General features: G+C 45.1%; 1 protein-coding gene across 2 annotated transcripts in view; it reads right to left on the minus strand.

Moving 5' to 3' along the window:
* ADCY2 (adenylate cyclase 2) overlaps window positions 1–24549 on the minus strand; it is a 131208-nt gene that overhangs the window by 67736 nt on the left and 38923 nt on the right. The window contains exons 4-7 of one of the 2 annotated variants that reach the window (XM_083448574.1): window positions 16687–16836; window positions 5277–5425; window positions 3100–3211; window positions 262–389 (exon numbers count right to left, since the gene is read on the minus strand). In XM_083448574.1, coding sequence (XP_083304700.1) covers window positions 262–389; window positions 3100–3211; window positions 5277–5425; window positions 16687–16836 — 539 coding nt within the window. The remainder of the gene's footprint in view (window positions 1–261; window positions 390–3099; window positions 3212–5276; window positions 5426–16686; window positions 16837–24549) is intronic. The other variant, XM_083448575.1, reaches the window with a different exon arrangement.

Raw genomic sequence — 24549 nt, forward strand, 5'->3', positions numbered from 1 at the left:
AGATTGCCTTTTACCTCTTCTGTGTATTATCTTACTGCGCTGCAATGCTGTTTCATGTGGTATACCCCCAAATCCATACTATCCCTCACTGTTGTAGCTATGGAGAGAAACAACATCATCTCATTTGATATGGAGCTGAAAATGTTAAACATACTGAAGCACAAACCAGAGCAAAAACTTCAGATTTAAGGCAACCGTGTGAGGCTTACTGGGGAGGTTCAAGGTAAGGACAAGGACAAGTTACAAAACGCCTCTACCTACTTTATGGCTTCACACATGTCCAGTCCCATTTTCACACAGTTCTTGGCATGGTTTTGGAGAGATATAGGGAGGCCGGACACACAGTAGTAGCAATCTCCCAAAATTTTAATTCTCATGCATTCATTTTCCTGAGAGGGGGAAAGAAGGTTCAGTTAAGAGATGGCCAGCACAGCAACTACTCTATTCCGAACTTAAAAATGGAAAGCGTAATGCTGGTGGTCAACAAAAGAGGTTTAAAGTCTCAAGGCAAATTTTTAAAAATGTAGTATAAACACCAACAATTGGGAAACAGTTGCCTGCAAGCGCTCCCATTGGAGAGCAGCCTTTACCAAAGGTGTCATGGACTTTGAAGACACTCGAACTCAGGACGCAAGGGAGAAATGTGCTAAGAGGAAAGCACGCTTGCCAAATCCACACCGTGATTAACTCCCGCCTGGAAACCAATGTCCCCACTGTGGAAGAATGTGTGGATCCAGAATTGGCCCCCACTGACACTTACAGACTAACTGTTAAGACATAACGATGGGGAGGAAGATAGCTGGGCTGGACATGCAGGATGAGATGCTCTGCCAAGAGCTATGTGCATCCCATTTCCACTGACCTACTTTTGCTGAAATGTGAAATCAGAAGCACACACAAGCTATGCAGCATCCAGAGACCTAGGAAATTAAATGAAAACTCCTCCTGCCTGGTACAAAAATAGATATCTCTGTTGGGAGTACGGGATATTTGTTGTCATCCCTATTCCAGCACTTGCAGGAAGAGCAACACCACTTCCTAGGCTTATTGCCACTTTGCCGTGCTCCTTCACGACAGCATGATTAGTCTTTTAAATTATGCCCACCAGCGTTATTTTTAATCCGTTCAAAAGCAAATACTGTTCCATTAGATGTTAGTGATTTGCAAATCATTTATCATAAAACTCTAGGGTTCCTCAGCGGTTCCTCAGGGTTTTCTTGGTGAGATCAGTGCTATTGGCAAGCTGCCCCAAAGGCAGCTTCCCCACCAGTGCTGATCTTCCTCAGCAATGCTCACAGGCAGGCAAGTCTCAGGTGCAGAGCGACTTTATCTGCAAAAAACTTTGCAAAAGCATTGCAGGAGATCATGTGGCCCATACTGGGCCCCACTGGAGCAGGTGGTTCCGCTAAATTGCAAACCACCTGAGTCTCTTGCTGCTGTTTTCTGCAGATGCAATGGAGGCGGTGAAGAAAGTCTTCTTCACCATAGCTACCGCCACTTGGTAGGCTCAACATTGAGCTCTAGCCCATGTCCAGTCAGTTTCAGAATGAGTTATCCGCCACTGGCGCTCTAGCCGTCTCAGCGATTGTTTCATTGCCCTCAGATCCAGGGAAAATCACGGGGCTGTCCGGGCTCATGCAATCGGAGAGGGCGCTTTGGAGCCAGACAGTCAATAGCCCTGGTTAACGCCACATTCCAGCGGGCCACCAGGGAATCAGCTGAAAGGCCATCAACATGGGATAAAACATCCCCTACCACTCTCTGGAAACCATTTGGATCCATTAAGTGGCGGGGGTGGACTATCCGAATCGGTCCCACCTCCCTGCAGAGGGGAAGGGTCACGGAGAAGTCCAGTTGCACCAGGAAGTGATCTGACCATGGCACTTCTTTTGTTTCATTTTTACTTAGTGTCAGATCCATAGAGGTGAACACCAGGTCTAAGGCATGTCCATGACTATGAGTTGGGCCAGACTTATTCAGGGACAGCCCCATGGAGGCCATGCTTTCCATGAAGTTCCGAGCAGCCCCTTGTAAGGTCGTATCGGCATGGATGTTAAAATCCCCTAGGACAACCAAACTAGGTGTCTCCAGGAGAACATCCGCCACGACCTGAAGCAGCTCGGGCAGGGAATCCTTGGTGCAGCAGGGAGGTCGGTACACCAAAAGGAATCCTGTACTGCCCCTATTGCCCACTTGTGGGCGGGGGGGGGGGGGTTGCAGTGATATTTATGAAGTCATTAGTTTGCATCAGGCGTTCTATTGGGAAGATCCAGTTTTCTGAGTGCATGTTCTGGATCTTCCCAATAGAACGCCTGATGCAAACTAATGACTTCATAAATATCACTGCAACCCCCCCCCCCCCGCCCACAAGGCCTGGGTTGCTGTGCATAAGAGAAACCTGGTGGGCAAGCAGTGGCAAGAACAGGCCCATCTGCTTCATCCAACCAAGTCTCTGTTACACATGCCAGGTCAAGTCCTCCATCCATGATCAAGTCATGGATGGCAGTGGTCTTATGAATCATTGACCTGGCATTGTACAGCAGTAGCTTAAGGTCATGTGGGTATCCCTTGCTGATTCCAGTATCCGTCTGGTCAAGACCAGACCCCTCAAACAATGACTAAACCTGCCTCCTCAGTAATGACATGGTCTGGTCTTAGCGTAACTCCTCCTCCTACTTGTGATCATTGAAATCGGTTGTCCCAGTGCATTCCCCCTCCCCCCTCTGAAACCTGCCCTAGCCATTTTGTTGGCTGGGACCCATAGCAGATACACACAGAATTGCTGTTTTTATCCTCTTTCTTTGTGCCCTTCCCCCCACCACATTTGTATTAGCTTGTGACCAAAGGACAGTGCAAATTATAGACCAGGAACTGAAAGCCCCAGGGTCAACCTGAGAACTACGGGCTGGCTCCCCAATTTCCCATGGCACTCAGCATTGGCCCAGGATGTGAGGGTTGCTTGGTGGTTGTGAAAACTGCATTCGCAGCAGACCCCAGGTCAACAACCTGGCATGCCACTCTCACGCCACAGCTATAAATCTTAACATCAAAGACAATGATAACCTAACAGCCATTACTGAAGCCCTCAGGGGTACTTACTTTTGCAATTTGGTCAAACTTGCCAAAGAGCTCATTCAGCATGTGCACCAGTTCTCCAGGAGAGCAATCACTAGCCAAGCGAGTGAATCCCACAATATCAGCGTATAAAATGCTACAAGTGAAAAAGGGGATTTTACCATTTTGCTTAGCTTAAAACTATCCCTAGAGTTTCTTGGAGAAAACAAACAAGAGAAAAGGGAATGCACTAAACACCTCACCAGCAGCAGATACAACTTGTCCAAAACCATATGTTTGGATGCTGAGCTCATACATCCTTTTTGGATGGCCCGCTGTTGTGGTCTGACTCCCCTTCCACTGTGTCCACTCAGGCTGTGACCCTGCCAGGACCGCTTGCCTATAAAGGATTGTGCCTCACCCCGCAGTTTGCCACACTGCGGTCGGAAGCTGAACTCCCAGCAGACCTCTTTGAAGAGAAGGGCAGGTTACCAGTCTGCAAAGAGGAGCTGCTAATATCTTCTGGTGCCTAAACTGAGCCACCCACCAGGCAAGATCGTTGCTTAACCAATTACAGTATTAATTCCACGCAGGAGGGTGGGCCTACAAGGAGAGAAGGAAGGTGAGACAGGAGAAAAGGCAAAACAGGGGAGTCTTCTGCAAGGGCCTGGCAAGGGTGCGCTGCCCCTCATGCAGCAGTTCATTGGGGGGTGGGGGAGAAATGGGAAGCCCCATCTTGTTTGGGCTCTGCCTCACACATCATTGGCATGCAACCCACAGCCTTTTACCCCTAGGGGAATGCAGCACCTTGAGGGGAAAAAGATTCCCTGTTCCCATAGTGCTTTGTTTATTTTTCATTTTTGCTTGCTATTTTGTTAATGTTGTTAATATTGTTTTATAGATTATATATGTTGTATTGATTTGTTAACCATACAATATGACTTTTGCTTTAATTGTGCTTTGTTAACCATGTTTTATAGATTGCAATTGTTTCACTGATGATTTGTTAATTATTCCATATGACTTAGGCTGTATTTGTGACATTTTATTATGTTCTGTCAAGCTATTGTCATTTGTTGTTTGTAAGGTGCTTTGGGATATAGAAGTATAATAAATCACATCAATTCAAAATCCCTTCTGGAGATGCCACAGCACATTTGCCTTTCCTAGATCACCCACTGGCGACTCTCTCAGGTCCTTCAGAGTCTGAGGCAGCCCTGCCAGCCCAAAACTCATACTCTGGGCATCAATGTATGGAACCTGCCCCCTACTCTTCTGTGACTTTAGCTGAAGGGCAGTATAGGCCTCAAGGGTGCAGGATGGGACCAGAGCCTGAATGAAACAGGCCAACATGACTTCCACCACGTTTCTCATCTCCCACTTACCCGTCCTTGAGACTGAAACACATTCCAGCTTTGCCACACTGAAAATTGCCCCCAAATGACTGTGCTAATCAGTGCTGATGGCAGCCATATAACAAGTTAGCTTGTATCAAGTGCAAAGCATTCTCGCTTTTTTTTGCTTTCGATATTTACCACGAAAACTTTAAGGCCATTTGTTCAAGCAATAATATTTCAGCCTCTGGATTGCTTTTAAATTTGATATGCCTAATTAAATTCAGCTGCCTTCCCAAAATAAACATGTCACAAGGTCCACAGAGGTTATCTATAGTCACAGTTCTATGGAATCAACCTGCAATATCCGTGTGCCTGAACACCTGCTTCCAAGGAAAGAAAAGAACAAGGAAAGAACAAGGCAACCGCCTCCCTCTAAACAATGTATAAAGGTAAAGGTAAAGGTACCACAGCCCGTACGGGCCAGTCTTGACAGACTCTACGGTTGTGCGCTCATCTCACTCTAGAGGCCAGGAGCCAGCGCTGTCCGCAGACACTTCCGGGTCACGTGGCCAGCGTGACATCGCTGCTCTGGCGAGCCAGAGCCGCACACGGAAACGCCGTTTACCTTCCCGCTAGTAAGCGGTCCCTATTTATCTACTTGCACCCGGGGGTGCTTTCGAACTGCTAGGTTGGCAGGCGCTGGGACCGAACAGCGGGAGCGCACCCCGCTGCGGGGATTCGAACCCCCGACCTTTCGATCGGCAAGCCCTAGGCGCTGAGGCTTTAACCCACAGCGCCACCCGCTGTGATTAAAGCATTTTGCTAGTAATGGTAACTAATGGACTTCAGCACTGAGAATGGGCAAGTGTCTGTTCCAAACAATACCTTACATTGGTGTGCCTTTTGACATATAAATTATGAAAGTTGTTTGTATTTTCCAGCTGGCCTGCTTTGGGTCCTTGTAACCTCTGGATGATCTCAGCTTTCATCTCCATGGCTATGTGAGCAGGAAGTAAGGAAAGCAGGAGACGCTCCTAGGTGGGAGAGAAGAAAGACAAAATGGCCCAGGCTTCAACTGAGCTTCAAGCAGGAAAATCTGCTAAGTAGTTATTACGAACACATTTTCTATGAGCAACAGTGGGGTGGAATTTATTTCAAGGATTGGGAGGAAACTGCACACGATGCACTCTCACTTGTGGCCCCCACCTCCACTTCACGTTTTCTTTTCTTTATGAAATGCAGCTGCAAAAGATTAACTCTTCTGTGGAAAGCTGACCGGAGGTGGGGGTGGGGTTATGTGAAGAGGAGCATGAATGGCTTCAGCATCCTTTCTTCTCCAGGGCTTTAAAAAAAATTAAAAAATTAAAAATGGGTAGAAAAGCTGCATCAATACACACAATCTGCTCAAAGTTAGCTCTTACAAAAGAAAAATTATTTCATGTCCTCATGACTCTACAAGCACTTGCCTCCAGGACTCTGAATGCCTTTGGCAGGCTCTCCTCTTACTCCCTCCTTGGCCCTTATTATCCACCAATTGTCTTTCTTGTTTGTCAGTTGCTCTCTGTGCGCATGAAGAACACGCATGCATAGATCAGGACAGGAAGCCACAGGATAAAGGGACCAACAGTAGGCTGAGAATCCACCGTACAAGTGCATCAGTTCACAAACTAGAGAGTTGTGGCATCCCTGCACAATGTACCTGCAGGAGGCAGACTGGGCATTAACCCACAAACAGATCTAATTATAGGCAGATGGACCAGCTTCATATTTCAAGTGAAGGAGATTGTGAGGGACATCAAGAATATATTTAATCGGGTAAATTCCCATAACAAAACTTGCGCTTACTAATGACACCATGGATAGGTAATCTGGTGGCAGAGCCTGCCCCCAACAAAGTTACTGATCCCAAGGGTGCAGCTTTGATGTCCACACATAGAATCATAGAATCCTAGAGTTGGAAGAGACCACAAGGGCCATCGAGTCCAACCCCCTGCCAAGCAGGAAACACCATCAGAGCACTCCTGACATATGGCTGTCAAGCCTCTGCTTAAAGACCTCCAAAGAAGGAGACTCCACCACACTCCTTGGCAGCAAATTCCACTGTCAAACAGCTCTTACTGTCAGGAAGTTCTTCCTAATGTTTAGGTGGAATCTTCTTTCTTGTAGTTTGGATCCATTGCTCCGTGTCCGCTTCTCTGGAGCAGCAGAAAACAACCTTTCTCCCTCCTCTATGTGACATCCTTTTATATATTTGAACATGGCTATCATATCAACCCTTAACCTCCTCTTCTCCAGGCTAAACATGCCCAGCTCCCTTAGCCGTTCCTCATAAGGCATCGTTTCCAGGCCTTTGACCATTTTGGTTGCCCTCCTCTGGACACGTTCCAGTTTGTCAGTGTCCTTCTTGAACTGTGGTGCCCAGAACTGGACACAGTACTCCAGGTGAGGTCTGACCAGAGCAGAATACAGTGGCACTATTACTTCCCTTGATCTAGATGCTATACTCCTATTGATGCAGCCCAGAATTGCATTGGCTTTTTTAGCTGCCGCGTCACACTGTTGGCTCATGTCAAGTTTGTGGTCAACCAAGACTCCTAGATCCTTTTCACATGTACTGCTCTCAAGCTAGGTGTCACCCATCTTGTATTTGTGCCTCTCATTTTTTTTGCCCAAGTGCAATACTTTACATTTCTCCCTGTTAAAATTCATCTTGTTTGTTTTGGCCCAGTTATCTAATCTGTCAAGGTCGTTTTGAAGTGTGATCCTGTCCTCTGGGGTGTTAGCCACCCCTCCCAGTTTGGTGTCATCTGCAAATTTGATCAGGATGCCCTTGAGTCCATCATCCAAGTCGTTGATAAAGATGTTGAATAAGACCGGGCCCAAGACAGAACCCTGTGGCACCCCACTAGTCACTCTTCTCCAGGATGAAGAGGAACCATTGATGAGCACCCTTTGGGTCCGGTCAGTCAGCCAGTTACAAATCCACTGAGTGGTAGCATAGTCAAGACCGCATTTTACCAGCTTCTTTACAAGAATATCATGGGGCACCTTGTCAAATGCCTTGCTGAAATCAAGGTAGGCTACATCCACTGCGTTCCCTTCATCTACCAGGCTTGTAATTCTGTCAAAAAATGAGATCAGGTTCGTCTGACATGACCTTGGCCACTTTTATCATTCATGTCAAGAAGGAGCCAAAGGCTCTGTTAGCTTCTTCCACACACAACGTAAAAACCTAAGAGGTTTCGACAGAGTCCTCTTGTCTGACTTCTCTCTTCTTGCAACTTATTTCAGGGACAGGACAGAAGGAAGACTGGTCTACAAGTAGATTGGAAAGGATTTCTGACTTCCAATTGTTTAAAATGCCTCCCCCCCCCCAAGACAAATCTGCAGCAATGAAGAAAGCTAGAGGTGATGAAGAATGTGGTTGGGTTGGGTGGTTTTTTTTTAGCAGTACTGTGAGCCCAGCTCAGTTCTGGCACTCAAAACAGGTCAGCAACTGCTCAAAAGCACCATGTTCCTTAATTCTATGAGGATGTCTTTTGCTCCTGGCTCCAACCGGTGGATCACGAGGTTTCCAGCAAAACAGAAACGTAGGTCCTGCAAGCCAGAAGTTTGTCATCAGCTGTGTCAGAAGGGAGCTAGCTGTTCTAACAGCAGATACACATAGCTGCTGTTGGTCACAAGAAAGAAGATAAGGAAGAGCTCACCTGGGAGGCCTCTGTCAAAGCTATGCTTGATCTGGAGAAAAGCTGGTTTCAGTTGTGTAGGAGTCAGTGGAAACAACCAATGGTGCTGGCCTTTCAGCACTCATCAGGTTTTCCCTTGTAAAAAATCAGCCATTGACCTGGTGTCTATGTGCCACCCTGAAGCCTTTCAGAGCTATCCACCATACTCTATCACATCTTCCTTCCTCAGAAACCATCCTGCTGGTTCCTGATGCTTTAAAACAGGGAGAGGTGCAGCAAAAATGGGAGTTAGCTGTAGTCGTTCTGTCTCAGTTGACCTTGTTTTCCAACCCTTGAGGTTCTTTTCAGCACAATAGTTCTGTGTCAGCTCTAATGTGGGCAACACAAAACAGGCTGCATTTCCGACAGATACATGACAAGACCTTGATGTGCCTATTTATTCTCCATACCATACAAGGCAAAAAACCCCCACAATCTTTTAACCCGCACACCACTTTCTTGGAACCAAAGCACAGCTCTGATATGTTGTTGTTTAGTTGTTTAGTCGTGTCCGACTCTTCGTGACCCCATGGACCAGAGCACGCCAGGCACTCCTGTCTTCCACTGCCTCCCGCAGTTTGGTCAGGCTCATGCTTGTAGCTTCGAGAACACTGTCTAACCATCTTGTCCTCTGTCGTCCCCTTCTCCTTGTGCCCTCAATCTTTCCTAACATCAGGGTCTTTTCCAGGGAGTCTTCTCTTCTCATGAGGTGGCCAAAGTATTGGAGCCTCAGCTTCAGGATCTGTCCTTCTAGTGAGCACTCGGGGCTGATTTCCTTAAGAATGGATGTGTTTGATCTTCTTGCAGTCCATGGGACTGCCATGGATCACTGCCTTGCCGTGGCGAAGGGGACAGCTCTGATATGGAGGCCAACAAATTTCCATATATCAATGCTAATTCATTTAACATCACTGGATAAATCACAGAGTTGGGGAAACAGGTTGGTTGGCTTGGTACTGACTCTCCTAACAAAGCATTACAGCAGGGAGAAGTGAAACATATTCCTTTATACACAGGTTTTAATCACTCCCACTATAATCTCTCTGCCCCCAGATCCTGATATATCCCTTCCTGCTTTCATCCTCCATCTCTCCTACCAGTAGCAGATGGCAAGGTGGGGCAGTGGATTCTGTCCCCACTGTCCTTGCCTCCGTCTCCCCCCTCTTGCTTTCAAAATTGACACTAAGCTCCTCAAGGGGAAAGAACATGCCTTTTCTTGCTTATGCTACTCTGCAAAAATATTGATCAAGTTATATAGAATAAAGAGTTCTACCACCAGTTTTTTAAACCTAAATATTTCAGTGCAATCCTGAGCATGTTCAGTGAAAGATAAGCTCCTCAGAGTAGTAACACAGGTTGCACCAGAAATGCAATTAAAAAGAGTGTTGGCTAAACTTATCCCACTGGCCCTGACACTTTTAGGGCAGTAGTGACTCTGCAGGGGCCTGATCCTATTTGTACAAGAAAATGCTCCTTCCTTGCCCTGCCTTGTAAAATGCAGACCAAAACAGTTTGCTGGTGTTTTTTAGGTTGTCTTGAGGGGGTGGCCTTTCCTTTGGCTGTCCATGAGGAACTAGCTGACTAGAAAGACACTTGGCCCGACCCCTCGATCTCCTTGAGGGCACAAGACAGAAGCAGCAGCTTTAAAAGATCCCAGAGCATGGTCTGTGCCATAAAGCCTGTATGGGTGACTGCACAGGTGTCCGGCTCAGTTACGGGTGAGCCACCTATTTCTGCCTGGGCTTTAATAGGAGCATGGGGGATTCATAAGATCTTAGATGGAAAGGGGGAGGAGCTTGGGAAGACACTTTTACTGAGAAAGTCACACAAAGGTTATGTTGGGCCAGGGGTAAAAAAAGAAAGAGAAAGAGAGAGACATTCTTGATAGCTTGGTAGCCTTTCATTATGTACACCAGTTCTGAAAGATGCTGCTAAACCTGTGCCATTGGTCTTTTAAAAGATTTGGACTAGCACTATGCAGGACAAGAACTAAGCAGACTATGAAGATGATGATAGAGAGATAGATAGAGAGATATTTACACACACACAGTCTTACTTTATTGTCTTGGGGTTTATTTTATTTTGGGATGGGGTGTTGGTGTTTTCTGGCCCAGATTCCATTCATCTTGAAAAGGCATGAGATGCTCCTCCCAGACTCAAGGGCAGGTTCAAAGGGCATGGGAGGACATTGTGGTGCCCATGGGGGGGGGGTGAGCAGGAGCACTGCAGGGCTGGGATCAGCCTGTACAGAACAGGAGGACACCTTGCTGCTTCTGGCCGCAAGAACCTCTGTGCCAAGCGGTGCCTTCCTTGGCTGGAGACTTTCGCTCCTCTTGTGAAATCTCTCCACAATTAAAACCCTGCTCAAGGCAGCGTACAGCAAGAAGAGATTCGGGCAATTGCAAAAATATAACGAAAGCACACTTAAGCAAGAAATAAAAACATACCAGAACGTATGTGTCAAAATTAAACCACCCCAACATAAGCCATAATGAGATCTAAAACTAAAAATACAAAAAGCCAATGGCAATAACAGCAAAATTAATGTCTCCGAAATGAAATCTTCACCCCAATGAAAAGACTCCTAAGCAACACCCCATCCTTAGAGTCTGCAGGCACCCCAAGACGCAGATCTTTAAGGACTCTGAGATAAGGTGATCTCTGGCCTCTCAAGCAGGGTTGATGACCTGGTTAGTGGGGTAGAAGTGGAAGGATCATTAGGTGCGAGTGATCATGCTCTTCTGAAGTTTACTATACAGCGGAAAGGAGCAGCCAAGCATACTAGGACTCAATTTCTTGACTTTAAGAAAGCCGACTTCATAAAACTTAGGGAAGTGCTGGGTGAGATCCCATGGACAGTAATACTAAAAGGAAAGGGAGTTCATGATGGCTGGGAGTTTGTTAAGAGGGAGATAGTAAAAGCACAACTGCAGGCAATACCAATGAGACGGAAACATGGAAGGTGCCTAAAGAAGCCAGGGTGGCTATCTAAAGAACTTTTAACTGAGTTAAGATTAAAAAAGGATGTGTACAAAAAATGGAAAAGGGGGGAAACCACCAAAGAGGAATTCAAACAAATAGCCAGCACATGCAGACACAAAGTCAGAAAAGCTAAAGCACAGAATGAACTCAGGCTTGCTAGAGAGGTTAAAAGCAACAAAAAAGGCTTTTATGGGTATGTCCGTAGCAAAAGGAAGAACAAAGAAACAGTGGGGTCACTCAGAGGAGAAGATGGTGAAATGCAAACAGGGGACACAGCAAGGGCTGAACTCCTCAATGCCTTCTTTGCCTCAGTCTTCTCCGATAAAGAAAACAATGCCCGACCTGAAGAATTTGGAGCAAATGATTCAGTAGAGGAAACACAGCCCAGAATAACTAAGGAGATAGTACAAGAATACTTGGCTAGTTTAGATGTATTCAAGTCTCCAGGGCCAGATGAACTGCATCCAAGAGTATTAAAAGAACTGGCAGATGTGATCTCAGAACCACTGGCAGTCATATTTGAGAATTCCTGGAGAACAGGTGAAGTCCTGGCAGACTGGAGGAGGGCAAATGTTGTCCCTATTTTCAAAAAGGGGGAAAGAGAGGACCCAAATAATTACCGCCCAGTCAGTCTGACATCAATACCAGGGAAGATTCTGGAGCAGATCATTAAGCAAACAGTCTGTGAGCACCTAGAAAGGAATGCTGTGATCACTAAACAAACATTAGGCCTCCACTTTTGTGGCTAGAGTCTGGGTTGTGGGGCCAGAATGTCCTTGCGTGGTGAGTGCTGGCACCTTTTTTCTGGATGTTGGAAATATTATCAATACATTTTCAACTTCTTGGTACACAACTACAGCCCAAAAGACCTGTCCAATGTTTCCATGTGAACTGAATGTCTTACATCTCAACCCCAGTATTCCCAGCCAAAGAGAGAGAGTTCTGAGACAAACAAGAAAGGTCCCTCAACTGGCAATCTGAAATGAAAAGGACTCTCCTAAGCCAACACCCTATCAGCCTGGCCAAACCGCAAGAAGAACTACCAACACTGGAAGAATGGAGAATGACGATGATGGACTTTGCAGAACTCGACAGATTGACAGGAAGAATCAGAAATTGACGAGATCAGAGATTTACTGAAGAATGGGAAAAGTTCTCAGAATATATGCATAATCTAAGTGAAAAACAAATAACGCTTGTAACTTTTAATGAAGCTTTGTAAAAAAGAAAGATTAGAATTGGAATGAAACAAGATTTAATTTACAAATTAGATGAGACTTCAGAAATGTGTAGGAAAGGAAGAAGAGAAGGAGTACCAGCCAAGTTGAGGGAAGTCAAAAAAAGAGAATGGACTTAAAAAACTGTATGAATTGTATTAATTTGTTTTATTTGTAAACTGAATAAAAATTATATTGAAGAAAAAAAAATATCAGCCTGGCCAAACCATATCTAGTTCTCCTCCTCCTTCCCCTGCAACCATAGAACTGAAAAGAAAATCTATTTTTGATGTCCTGAGCATTAACCTGACTCAAATAGCTTTTCCTCTCCAGGTATGAGTGAAAAGATAAGTCATTTAAAAAAGAATAAGCCAATATACACTAACACTCCAGGGGAGCTATTTTTTCCTGAAATGTGAAATTAGTGCATTGTTTTATGTAGGCATTAACATTTACAGCATTGCAAGTTTGAGTGACCTACTAACTATGAATGACTGCTCAGAGCCCATTTAACAACGTTAATGTTTCTTAATGGCTGTGGGGGCTTCTTGAATGCTCAGGTAGGGCAGAGATCAAGGCCTGATAAGCACATGATACAGTCAAGTTAAAGCTAAATCACATTCAAGTGGAATACATCTCTGACATTTCAGAGGAATACATTTCATTCAAACAGCAGCCATGCTTGCCTTCTTCCTAATGAAAACTCTCTGCCCCATTAGCACAAAACTACAGGCACACAGACTCCCAAAAGGATCTTCTACCTGCACTGGGCATGCCTGTTTTGGCCTCCAGTTATGTTCTGCTTCAATATTGGCAAATAAAGTAAATACCTAATAAATCCTCCGTTCCAAATCCTATAGCCCTGCCCCTGGACTTCCTGCTGCTCAGAAATGGACAGCATGCCACTTCTACAACTATGAATTAATCAGATGTACAAGTTCAATACAATAATGCTTCACTAGCAATTAACAAGCTTTCTTCCTCCATCCCAGTTTATTTAGAATGAAGATCTTTCCTACTGGATTCATTTTCTCTCGCAAGCTGGAAAATGCTTTTCACCATAGTAAAGAAAGGCATTGCTTCAGTTACACATCTAGTGTAACCACTCGGTTACCTTGTTCATTTAAACCTGTCACAGCTCCTGACTCCAGCTTCTAATCCCATTATTATTATTATTATTATTATTATTCGGATCCTGCCTCCTCCCTGAGAGTGACATTCAGTTAGCTCTCTCTGAGATACCTCTGCCGCCTCCTGCTAGAGTCTTTCAAAACATCTTAGAAGTCATAAGATGCAAAACACCTGAAATGAACAAGGCTAATTATGCTAACTACTTGTCAATGTCAAAACCAGGCATGAAAGCTTTGAAAGTGCCTTAGTTTATTTTCTGCAACAATTTATCAATGGGGCAAACAATTTTATAGGGTAGCTGAAATATATGTGCTAAAAGAGCTTACATACATATATATTTAGACACACATATACACATACAGAGCATGCATCTATTTTATATTTGTCATAAAAGCAATAAATGAGACAAAAAGAGGCACATGCTCATTTTACTTTTTAAATATTTTTTTATTAAATCTGTATACCACCCTTCCTCTGAAGATCACAGGACAGCTCACAGCATAAAAATACAAAATTCTAGCAAAGTGTCACGAGAAAGCCAGGATGCGGCCGCATCTGAGGGATTAGGGAAAAGCGAAGAGCAAGCCACGTTTTGCCCTTGCCCTTTGTTTGTTTGAAAGTCAGGTGGTCCCATTTTGCTTGGATAGCAGGGCACTCATGGGGGCAACAATCCCCTGAGACATGTGACAAGCTATTCTGTTCTGATTATCACCCTTAGTCATTTTAAAACCGATATACTAACTAGACCGAAGGAAACCCAAGCTGCTCTGGGACAACCACTGAAGAGTCCTGCGAATTCTTCTGCTTGAGGAAGCAACTCTTTCAAATTGCATCTGGATTGATGCAATGCTCACTAGCTCATCTTTCAGGCAAAATTCTTTATCAGTAAGGATTTTAAGAATGCATTATGACATTTTTCATTGCCTTTTAAAAATCTGCCTTTAAATTTATCAGAAAGTTATGAATTCGGGCTTCTACTTTGATTATTAAATTATTAATCTATCACATGCACTAACACTTGACACAAAAGCCAGGGTTGTGCATATGCTAAAAGTCTAAGGAAAAACAGGCAGAGTAATGGTATAAGGTACCGTATTTTTCGCTCTATAGGACGCACTTTTCCCCCTCCAAAAATGAAGGGGAAATGTGTGTGTGTCCTATGGAGCGAATGCAGGGGGGGAGGCAGGCAGGAAAAGCCCCCAAAAGCCGCACAAAAGCTCCGCGTCACTTTTGCGGGTTTTTCCTCAGGAGGGACAAGGGACTGACGCGGCCAGTCAATGCCTTCTCCCTCCTCGTAGAAAAGCCCACAGGAGCCGCGCGCTCCTTAAAGGGTGCTTTTGCGGGAGGTGGGAATATTGCCATAGCCGCGCGCCACCTCACCAGCCGGGAGAGGGTGCGAGGGGCTATAGAAGCCATAGCCTTGGGCTTCCCCGGCAGCCCCGAGAAGCTCGCGGAACAACGGGAAGGTTGCGCGCCTTTCCGCTGTTCCCTGACCTGTTCTTTGGGGCTGGCGGAAGGCTTCCCCCTGCCAGCCCCAAAGAGCAGGTCGAAAGGAACCTGGAGCCTGCGGATATAAGACAACCTGGCTGATTGACTGACCTTGTGGACTGGAAAGACTTTAAAATTTGTAAAAAGGACTGGCAGTACCCGAAACCGGGGGGAAGAGATGGTGGGATAAATTGGAAATTTTTAAGTAAAATTTAATGTAACATGGTTTGAATAAGTACTTTTGGGGAATGATGGAAGGAATTTATTTGGTTCCAGGGAATTAAGATAAAGAGTTTAAAACATTAGGATATAAGGGTATATTATTACAGGGTTTAAGATTAGAAGATTTAAGGCTAATTTTCTTTTTCTATTACCATCTTTTTTGTATTATTTATTAATTAGGAAATAGGGGATTGGATAGTTTTATATTCTATTTTGAAGTTTATTTGATTGGAGATGTTGGGGAAGAAATGAGGTTAAAAGGGGTAAAAGTAAATAAGTGAAAAAGCAGTGAAAGCTGGATGGAATTTGCCGACTGGATTAAAAACTGGTATACAAAGAGGGAGGTGGGAGGAGGCTAAGGAACCAAGTCAAAAAAGAAGGAATTTGAAAAATGAAATTTTTCTTTGTTTTGGTTAGGTGTTTTTGTGTCTGTTTTTTGGATTTTTTTGTGTTGGGGGGTGGGGAAGAGGGTTTCTTTTGTTGGGTTTTTCTATTTCTTCCTTTTTCTTCTTTATTTTTTATTTTCTTTGTTCTTTTTATTGTGGGTATGTTTTTGTTTTGTTGCTATGGTGTTGGAAAGATCAATAAATATTATTTTTTTAAAAAAAAAAAAAATTCCGAGGTGGCCCCCCCCCAAAAAAAAAGAAAAAGAAGAAAGGAACCTGAAGCCTGGAGAGCGAGAGGGGTCGGTGCGCACCGACCCCTCTCGCTCTCCAGGCTTCCAAGGTAGCCGCCTGGTGGCGGCTGAATGCACCTTGAATGGCACCTTGTTTTAGAGGGGGAAAACAAGGGGGGGGAATTCTCCCCCTCTCTGCGCAGCGCCTCCTGCCGCTCCGCTGAAGGGGTGCTGGGCAGAGAGGGGGAGATTATTTTTTTCTTGTTCTCCCCCCTCTAAAACAACGTGCATCCTATGGTCCGGTGCGTCCTATAGAGCGAAAAATATGGTACTTCCTGTGGTACTGGGAAGTTTTTAATGTTTGACTGTGGTTTTATGAATTGTTGCAAGTTTCTATAGCCCTGAATTTATCTGAATAAGAGCTTCTATTTTCTCTTATTACAAAACAGAATCTTCTTGCATTTCCCCAAGACTTCTGTAAATCACATGATCCTTCCACCTAAAGAGAAGACTCATCCATTAACAAGCTATGTCCATTAGTCTGGATGATGCTCCTTGAAATTGCTCTTCAGCATAAAGGATGAATGGTCATTGATGTGCCACAGCAAAAGACCATACCAAAACAAGAACTTTGATGATATCAGCCTAATATTCCTTTTATCTCACACTTTCTCTTCTTACTGTTTTTTCTTCTTCACTTATTTTGGATTACAAGTGAAGGAGGGGAAAAAGCACAAGGACAGCAGCAGCAATTACATCTCTACGCCTGGGTGGAAACTGCAAGTCGTAAATGGATTTCTGAAGAGCTTCTTGCCTCTCCTGCCTAATCAATAATCATTTTCACACACCCAACAAAGGAAAACAAAGAACTGGACAAAATGGAAAGGTAAATGAAATCCTGAGAAGAGCTTTACCTGCTGCCGCTTCTCAAACTCAAGCTTGATCCGGGACTTGATGCAGTTGCAGGTGTCCTGATATGTTTGCTGCAGAGCAAGTTCCATTAATTGTTTGTGATATGCTCCTGCCAGGTTCCCACAGATAAAGATGATAACATTGGCCAGGATCTAAGCACACAGACACATATACAGACACACAAAGAAGAGAGCAATGAAACAGTCCGATGTCACTGTCAGACAGTACAGACATACCTTGGAAGTTGAACAGAATCCGTTTCAGAAGTCTGTTCGACTTCCAAAACATTCGGAAACGAAAGCACGGCTTCTGATTGGCTGTAGGAAGCTCCTGCGGCCAATCAGAAGCCACGGAAGCCCTGTCGGACGTTCGGCTTCCAAAAATAGTTCACAAACCGGAACCGGAACCAGATTGTGGCATTCAGAAGCCAAAATGTTTGAGCACTAAGCTGTTCAAAAACCAAGGTACAACTGTACTTGGTTTATTTGTGAAGATTTTATAGTTTCCTGCATCCTCACAGTCTGGGCTTTTTTTCAGCTGGAACTTGTTGGAACTCAGTCCCAGCCCCTCTCAGGGGGGGCCGTTGCCATTCTAAGAGAACAAGGGAGCTGTTCATGAAATAGCACTGCTCACAGTCCTTGTCACAAAACCTATCAAACAATATTCTGTATTTTGCCATGACCTTCCCTTTTATAGGCAGACAGGTTTATTTTTCAGCACAGGAGAGTGCTGAACATACAAGTGAGATTTCACCTGAAGTGGCTCAGTCTGAAGCTTCTGACACCGTTAAGTCTGCCATCATGTGCTCCCTCTGACAATGCATTGGATAATGTACACCTGTCATTTATCTGCACAAGAGAGTTGTTTCCCTCAATCTCCCCTTTGTAACTGGCTTTTTGCACTGAGGCCTATTTGGGGTATGGCAAGGGTGCCCAAACTTTTTTCAAAGAGAGCCAGATTTGATGAAGTGAACATGCGTGAGGGCCAACCGAAGTTCTTGAGCTTTCTTGAGGATTGAATATCTTGAGCTCTTTTGAGGATTTTACCATAGGAATTAAACTGCTGCAGGGATCGGATTAAACCAACCGGCGGGCCAGACTGGGCCCCCAAAACGGAATTCGGACATGCCTGGTGTATGGAGTTCTGGGTGGGCATAAAGATAAATAATAGATATATTAATAGGCTTAGAATAGTTTTTATTAAAATAGATTTACAAGATACAGTTCTTTATCTTGGCCTTTGACAGGTATGATGTATATTTTAGGACCCACTATGTTTTGTGATTGCAATTTTTAAAAAATTGTTTTTAATGTCATATTTTAAAACACCAATATATATATATATCATCTGAAATTATAATGATAGTCCCTCTCACCCACGAAAGGACAACTGCAGCATACAGAGGAATAAGAAGGTAACAAAAGAAGAAGAAGAAGAGTTTGATATCCCGCTTTATCACTACCCTAAGGAGTCTCAAAGCAGCTCACATTCTCCTTTCCCTTCCTCCTCCACAACAAACACTCTGTGAGGTGTGTGGGGCTGAGAGACTTCAGAGAAGTGTGACTGGCCCAAGGTCACCCAGCAGCTGCAGGTGGAGGAGCAAGAAATCGCTTCTTTGGAAACTGAGGAAAAAATAGTTCCGAGCTAATGAAACAGATCCCTGCTGAGATTAGGGCTGTGTACACCCTATCAGTTTAAAATGAATCTAGGTCCTTTTCCCCCTCAATTCAGGTTGAAGCTGGAGTCGGGGGGGGGGGGGGACACACAGTATTTCAGGCAAATCTGAGTGTCTTGGATGAAATAATATTGTTAATGATGTTTTTAATGCAACTGCTTTTAGAAAGTTTTTAACTGAAATTGTTTTTAGGTATTTTTAATTGTTGTTGTTGTTGTTGTTGTTTTTTAGAAGACAGGAGTGCCTGGCGTGCTCTGGTCCATGGGGTCACGAAGAGTCGGACACGACTGAACGACTAAACAACAACAACAATTGTTTTTAAAATGTTTTAACTATTTAGCTGTTTTGTTTTTTGTTTCTGAAATGTCTCTGTGTTTGTCACTCTGGGCAACTTTGGAAGGAAGGGTAGGATATATACTCAATAACTGAATATTTCAGTAGGAACAACCATGCATGTGCACCACTTCCAAAACCAGCAGCAGGAGCACCCTGGATGCAGGGTAAACCGGAGTGTGTATTTTTATTATTTATTTATTTATTGAATTTATATACCACCCTATACCCAGAGTCTCAGGGAGGTTCACCGAATAAAATCAAAATATAAAACCACAAATGCATAATCGAAATAAAAACAATAACAACCCAATTGCCCCCCCCTCTAAAAAACACACATTTTAAAGGGTATAGGATGTCAAACAGATCAGCCAAAGGCCTGGTTAAAAAGGAAGATTTTTGCCTGGTGTCTAAAGGTGTATAATGAAGGCGCCAGGCGAACTTCCCTGGGGAGAGCATTCCACAGACGAGGAGCCACTGCAGAGAAGGCCCGTTCTTGTGTTGCCACCCTCCAGACCTCTTGAGGAGGAGGCACACGAAGAAGGGCCTCAGAAGATGATCTCAGGGTCTGGGTTGCTTCACATGGAGAGAAGAGGTCCTTGAGGTACTGCAGTCCTGAGCCGTTTAAGGCTTTGTAAGTCAAAACCTGCACTTTGAATTGGGCCCGGAAACTAACTGGTAGCCAGTGCAGTCGGACCAGGATAGGTGTAATATCCTCAAACCGTCTTGTCCCGGTGAGCAACCTGACCGCTGAATTCTGCACCTCTGAACCATCTTCAGAGGCAGCCCTACGTATAACACATTGCAGTAATTTAACCTTGAGATTACCAGAGAATAGACAACAGTAGTCATGAGCGGAGGAAGGGGGGGTCACAGTGGGGGTGTGCCTCCCCGGGTGTCACCACTGAGGGGGGTGACAAAATGCTGGCTGGCACTCACCGCAGGGCCTGCAATGCTCCTGAGCCACATGTCTCTCCTGGGAGAGACACAGTGGCTTTGGCGCATGCAGGCTCCGTGCTGCCCAAACGGTCCACTCACTGCCTCCCCCCAGCTGTAGGCGGCTGAGTGGGAGGAGGCAGGCAAACTCTGGAGACCCTATGGGTGGCTTGCCCCACCCTCACCCTGCCCCTAAGCATGCCGCCCAGGCGCCCAAGCGGCTTCCTCCACCACTGACAGTAGGTAGGCTATTCCTGTCCAGGGAATATAGGGGCATGGCTGGGCCACCAGCCAAAGCTGATGGAAGGCACTCCAAGCCACTGAGGCCACCTGAGCCTCGAGCGACAGCAAAGGATCCAGGAGGACCCCCAGGCTACACTGCCTAAGTTTATGTTGAATCTTCCTCTGTCACCCCCAAATAGCGATGGACAGATCTGTTCATTTCAGTTTCTCTCAGTTTCTTATTTTCCATTCTTGGGTTAAGGTCACCATGTTTTTCACACCAGTATGCAGATATTTCAGAATCTCAATTCTCTGGTAAATGGTAGCTACGAGTTTCTCTTTCAAATTTCACAGAGTGCTAGATAGCTATTCCAAGATAAGAATAATATGTCACCTAAAAAAAAAATCCAACCTGACACTGGGCAACAATTTTTTACTTTTTGAATGTTGTCTAGATTTCTACAACTGATTTAGGGTATTTTTGCACTGCTGAATCAGGAAATGGCATCCTTTTCTCTCCATCAGGTCAGATTTTTATGTTATGTTGATTTGAAAAAAATCAGATCTTGTGACAAAATCGATTACATTTTTGTGGCATTATCAGCTGATTTTTGTCAACACATATCATTCTAAATATGTTTTTAAGAGAAAAAAATATTTTTCCAACAACATATATTGATGACCTGATAGAAACGTCGATTACTGTAAAGTGAATGGTGGTGTGCTGGTCCAGGGGGGAGGTTCCCGTGGGGCGAGGTCCAGGACCTGAGTCGAGGGTTGGCAGACAGTCCTCCACGGGCAAAGGAGCCGGGCAAGGACAGGAACTCTGGGGGAACCGGACTGGGTGCTGGCCGACACAGCTCTTCAACAACGTTGCTCCCGCAACCTGGGACCGGGCTGACTGGCCTTTATCTTCTCTGAGGTCAGGGGCGGTCCCAGCCCCCAGGAGACCCGCCTCTCCTGGCCTTAAGGCAAGCACTCCTCCTGGGAGAAACCAGTTCCCTCCGCCTCTCTGCCCTGAGCCTCTGCAGTTCAGGAGAGGCTGAAGGGTTACTGGACCCAGGGGGAGACTCACCTGTAGGCACTGAGTCCTCAACCACCTCCGGAGCCAGAGTGGATTCACCTGGTGCCTGCTCCTGAGGATCCGGCACAGGTGCAGGGGCTTCAGAATCAAGGCCCTGCCCCAGTTCAGCCAGCCCTGGAGGCAGGGACTCCTGTGCAGGCTGGGATTCCTCCGGTTCAGCCTCTGAATCGGATTCCCAGGCCATCACAGGTGGGCATTGATAAAGGTATGTACATGTAAATTGCATGTTGCTTCACCATTTTTCAAACTTCAGGGCTTGAACTTCCGTTTCTTGGAACTCCTGGAATGCTCAGCGGCAGGGAGGTCTCTCTTCAGTCCAACAGTAGTCAGCCATCATGACTGCGTCCCAGCGACCCTGATACCTGGTCTCCATCTCTTTCATGTCCTGATGGAATCTCTCCCCCTGCTCGTCACTCATTGAACCCAGGTTTTCAGGAAACTGGTCCATATGTGAAAATAGGTAGTGCATCTTGACGCTCATGTTGCAGCCCAGGTTTCTGAAAGGAGTCAGCATGTTGTTGACAAGTTCTGCGTAGTTTCTGCCCTTATTGTTGCCCAGAAAGTTCTTCACTACCAGAACAAATGCCTTCCACGCTTCCAGTTCCACTTTGTTCATTGAGTTTCCAAACTCTGGATCTCTGATGAGCTGACGGATCTGAGGACCGTCAAAGATGCCAGCTTTCAACTTCTCCATGGTCAATCCTGGAAAAGCCTGGCACAAGTAAGTGAAGTAGTCACCATCCTTGTCCAGAGCCTTGGTGAACTGCTTGATTAAGCCAAGCTTGATGTGCACTGGTGGGAAGCGTATTCTGTCTCTATCCACCAGAGGGTCGTTGATGACGTCCCTTTTTCTGCAAGGCACCAATTCCTCCTGCACAGGCCAGTCCTTCTTCGTGTAATGCTGAGCACAGTCCCTACTATCCCACATGCACAGAAAACATGGGTACTTGGTGAAGCCAGACTGTTGTCCCAACAAAAAGTTCACCATCTTCAGGTCAACACAAATAAACCACTTATGCTGATCATAACCAATTTTCTACAGCACATACTTCACCGCTTCATAGTTCTCCTTCAGTGTAGTCGAGTGAGCCAGGGGTATAGAGGCAAACTGGTTGCCGTTGTGTAGCAGAACACATTTCAGTGATTGCTTGCTGCTGTCAATGAACAGTCTCCAATCTTTAGGTTCGTTCTGTGGCACTCCAAGCTTGAGCAGAAGCTGTGCAATATCTGCACAGTACACCAAGTCCTTCTCTTCTGAGAAAAAAACGGAGGTACTCTAGATGCCTGTTGCAGAAGAAGCTGATGCGAGCATTGTCAGAGAGGAGGTTTTTTCCCTTCAATCTGGATGCCAACAGTTCGGCAGAGTCCTTTGACAAGCTGAGGTTGCGAACTAGATCATTCAACTCCTTTTTGGAAAATGGATGTGGAGCATCATCTTCAAGAACCACTTCTTCTTCATGTCCTTCAACACTGGAGGCATCTTCGTCACTAATGTCAGGAAGTTCTCCGAAGATAGGCACTGGAATTTCATCACAATGAGCTACAGGACAACGTGCTGATTGAAGATCAGGATACTTGAGGCTGATCCGGTTCTTTCTGTTGATCCCAGTCACATCAACAGCGCAGAAGTAGCAGTCAGTGACATGGTTTGTCGGCTCCCTCCAAACCATGGGAATTTCAAAGTTCAGACTCCTCTTGCCAATGGCCCACCCACGTAGCGTCTCGGTGCATGCCTTGCACACCATGTGTGGCGCCCAAGCTTTATCCTGGTCACAAAGTTTAATACCAAAATAACTTTATGCTTTGCCGCACCAATTTATGGAAGATTTCGAGGTTTTATGACTTCAAACTGATCCCTTTTCGACATAATCACCCAGAACTATCGGACCTGAATACTTCTTGTCATTAAAATAATCATTTCCAATCAAAACAATTATTCGACATGGCATTTTACCCCCACCAACTTCTTCTAAAATGCTCCACACAAGCGTACATGTGAACAAAAATGTAAAAAAAGACATGTGGCCATAGCTCAAAAACTTGACCTGATTGAGCAAAACCAATGTGATTTTTGGATTCAGCGCATCAGATTCGTCCTAAATCAACTGAAAAAATGCAGACAGCAAATTTGTTGTTGACCAGTTTAAAGCTGTTACGGTGGGAGACCAGTGAACTGAACTTTCCCAGGCCACCCATTAAAGCAACGCTTGGAAAACGATCTCCTGCTTCTCAACTTGCTGAGCCACCCTCAAATCATGCTAACTGATGGACAAGACTGTCTCCGAATGCATCACCAATTTGCTCTTCCCCATTTAACAGCAAGGCAAAAATTAGGCCCAGTATTTTTCCTCCATGTAGAACTCTTAAAAGATAAAACATGGCCATTTAGTAAAATTAATTGGTTTTCTATTCGCAAATTATCTTTTTCCACTTTGTTTGTAAAGTGCAGAAGGAAAGTAGATTAAATAGTTTAGCATACAGGAGAATTCAGAGCAAATTAGGCATTGAACTTTTAAATAAATGAACTTCTACCAGATTATTTATGATTCAGAGTATTATTATTATTTAAAGAAACAACCATTGCCTCTCTTTGGAAAGCAGTGCTATACTGTCATACCAGTATGTACCCATAGATCAAACACCCTAGAGATACAGAAGTCTTTGGAACAAGACAAAATAAGGCACAGTCATTGCCATTCTTCTGCATATCTTTGAAATCGATGGTTGGGGCTGTGGCAAAAGTTTAGAGCCAAACATACTTTGTGTGAAAAATATTCATTCAGGACATTCAAAGCAGCCTTGGTCAGCAGTTGCTTCAGGATCATTCTGCAGCTTCAGAAAAACTCTTAACCTCATTCACGCCCCCTCAAAACAGCTGCGGGGACACTTTTCAGAGGGGAAGAAAATGTTCACCCAAAGCACCCGGTGCCTGTCTCCTTCAGCCTGTGACCATTTGCAGATTCCGAGACTCAGTGGTTCTCCAGTCCAGAAACGGTAAGAGGAGTTAGTCTTCAGTGGTCTTTGCACTAGGTGCAAGGTTAGCATTGTTAAGTGGGAACTCTTGGTCATGCCTGGATGTCATAACTGGACAGAGTGAAAGGTGTTTAAATGTGCTGTGGGATTATTGTTTTTGTTGGTTACTATGTCATGCATTTCTGCGTTTTACATTGTAACCCCCCCTGTGATCCTTGGATGAAAGGTGGCATAGATGAAACAAACAAACAAGGTCCAAGTGCTCTGAGTCATAAGAGAACACAACCTCCTTAACTCACAGAGATACATCTCTGTCCGCGCCACAGAGGCAGGTTTCAGTGCGGCAGTGTATGGAGAGAGCCAGGGCTGCAAGCACATGGGAGAGCAGGAAGAGTCCTGCTGGATTTGGCCAGGAAGGTTTGGGCATCCTGCTCTCAAAGTGGCCAACTAGATTCCTCTGGGAAGCTCACAAGCAGAATGAGAACAGCGCTCTCCCCACTTGCAATTCCCGCTGCCTCCAACAGCGCAGGCAGAACACGGGCATGAAAGCGGAGGCTAGAGGAGCTTCAATCCAGCACACACACCCTGCCTAAACAGCAGCGCAGCAAGATTCCAGCTTTTTGCACAATCTCTCCTTCACTG

The sequence above is a fragment of the Podarcis tiliguerta genome, assembly GCF_965153285.1.
Source record: "Podarcis tiliguerta genome assembly, chromosome: 7".
NCBI lineage: Eukaryota > Metazoa > Chordata > Lepidosauria > Squamata > Lacertidae > Podarcis > Podarcis tiliguerta.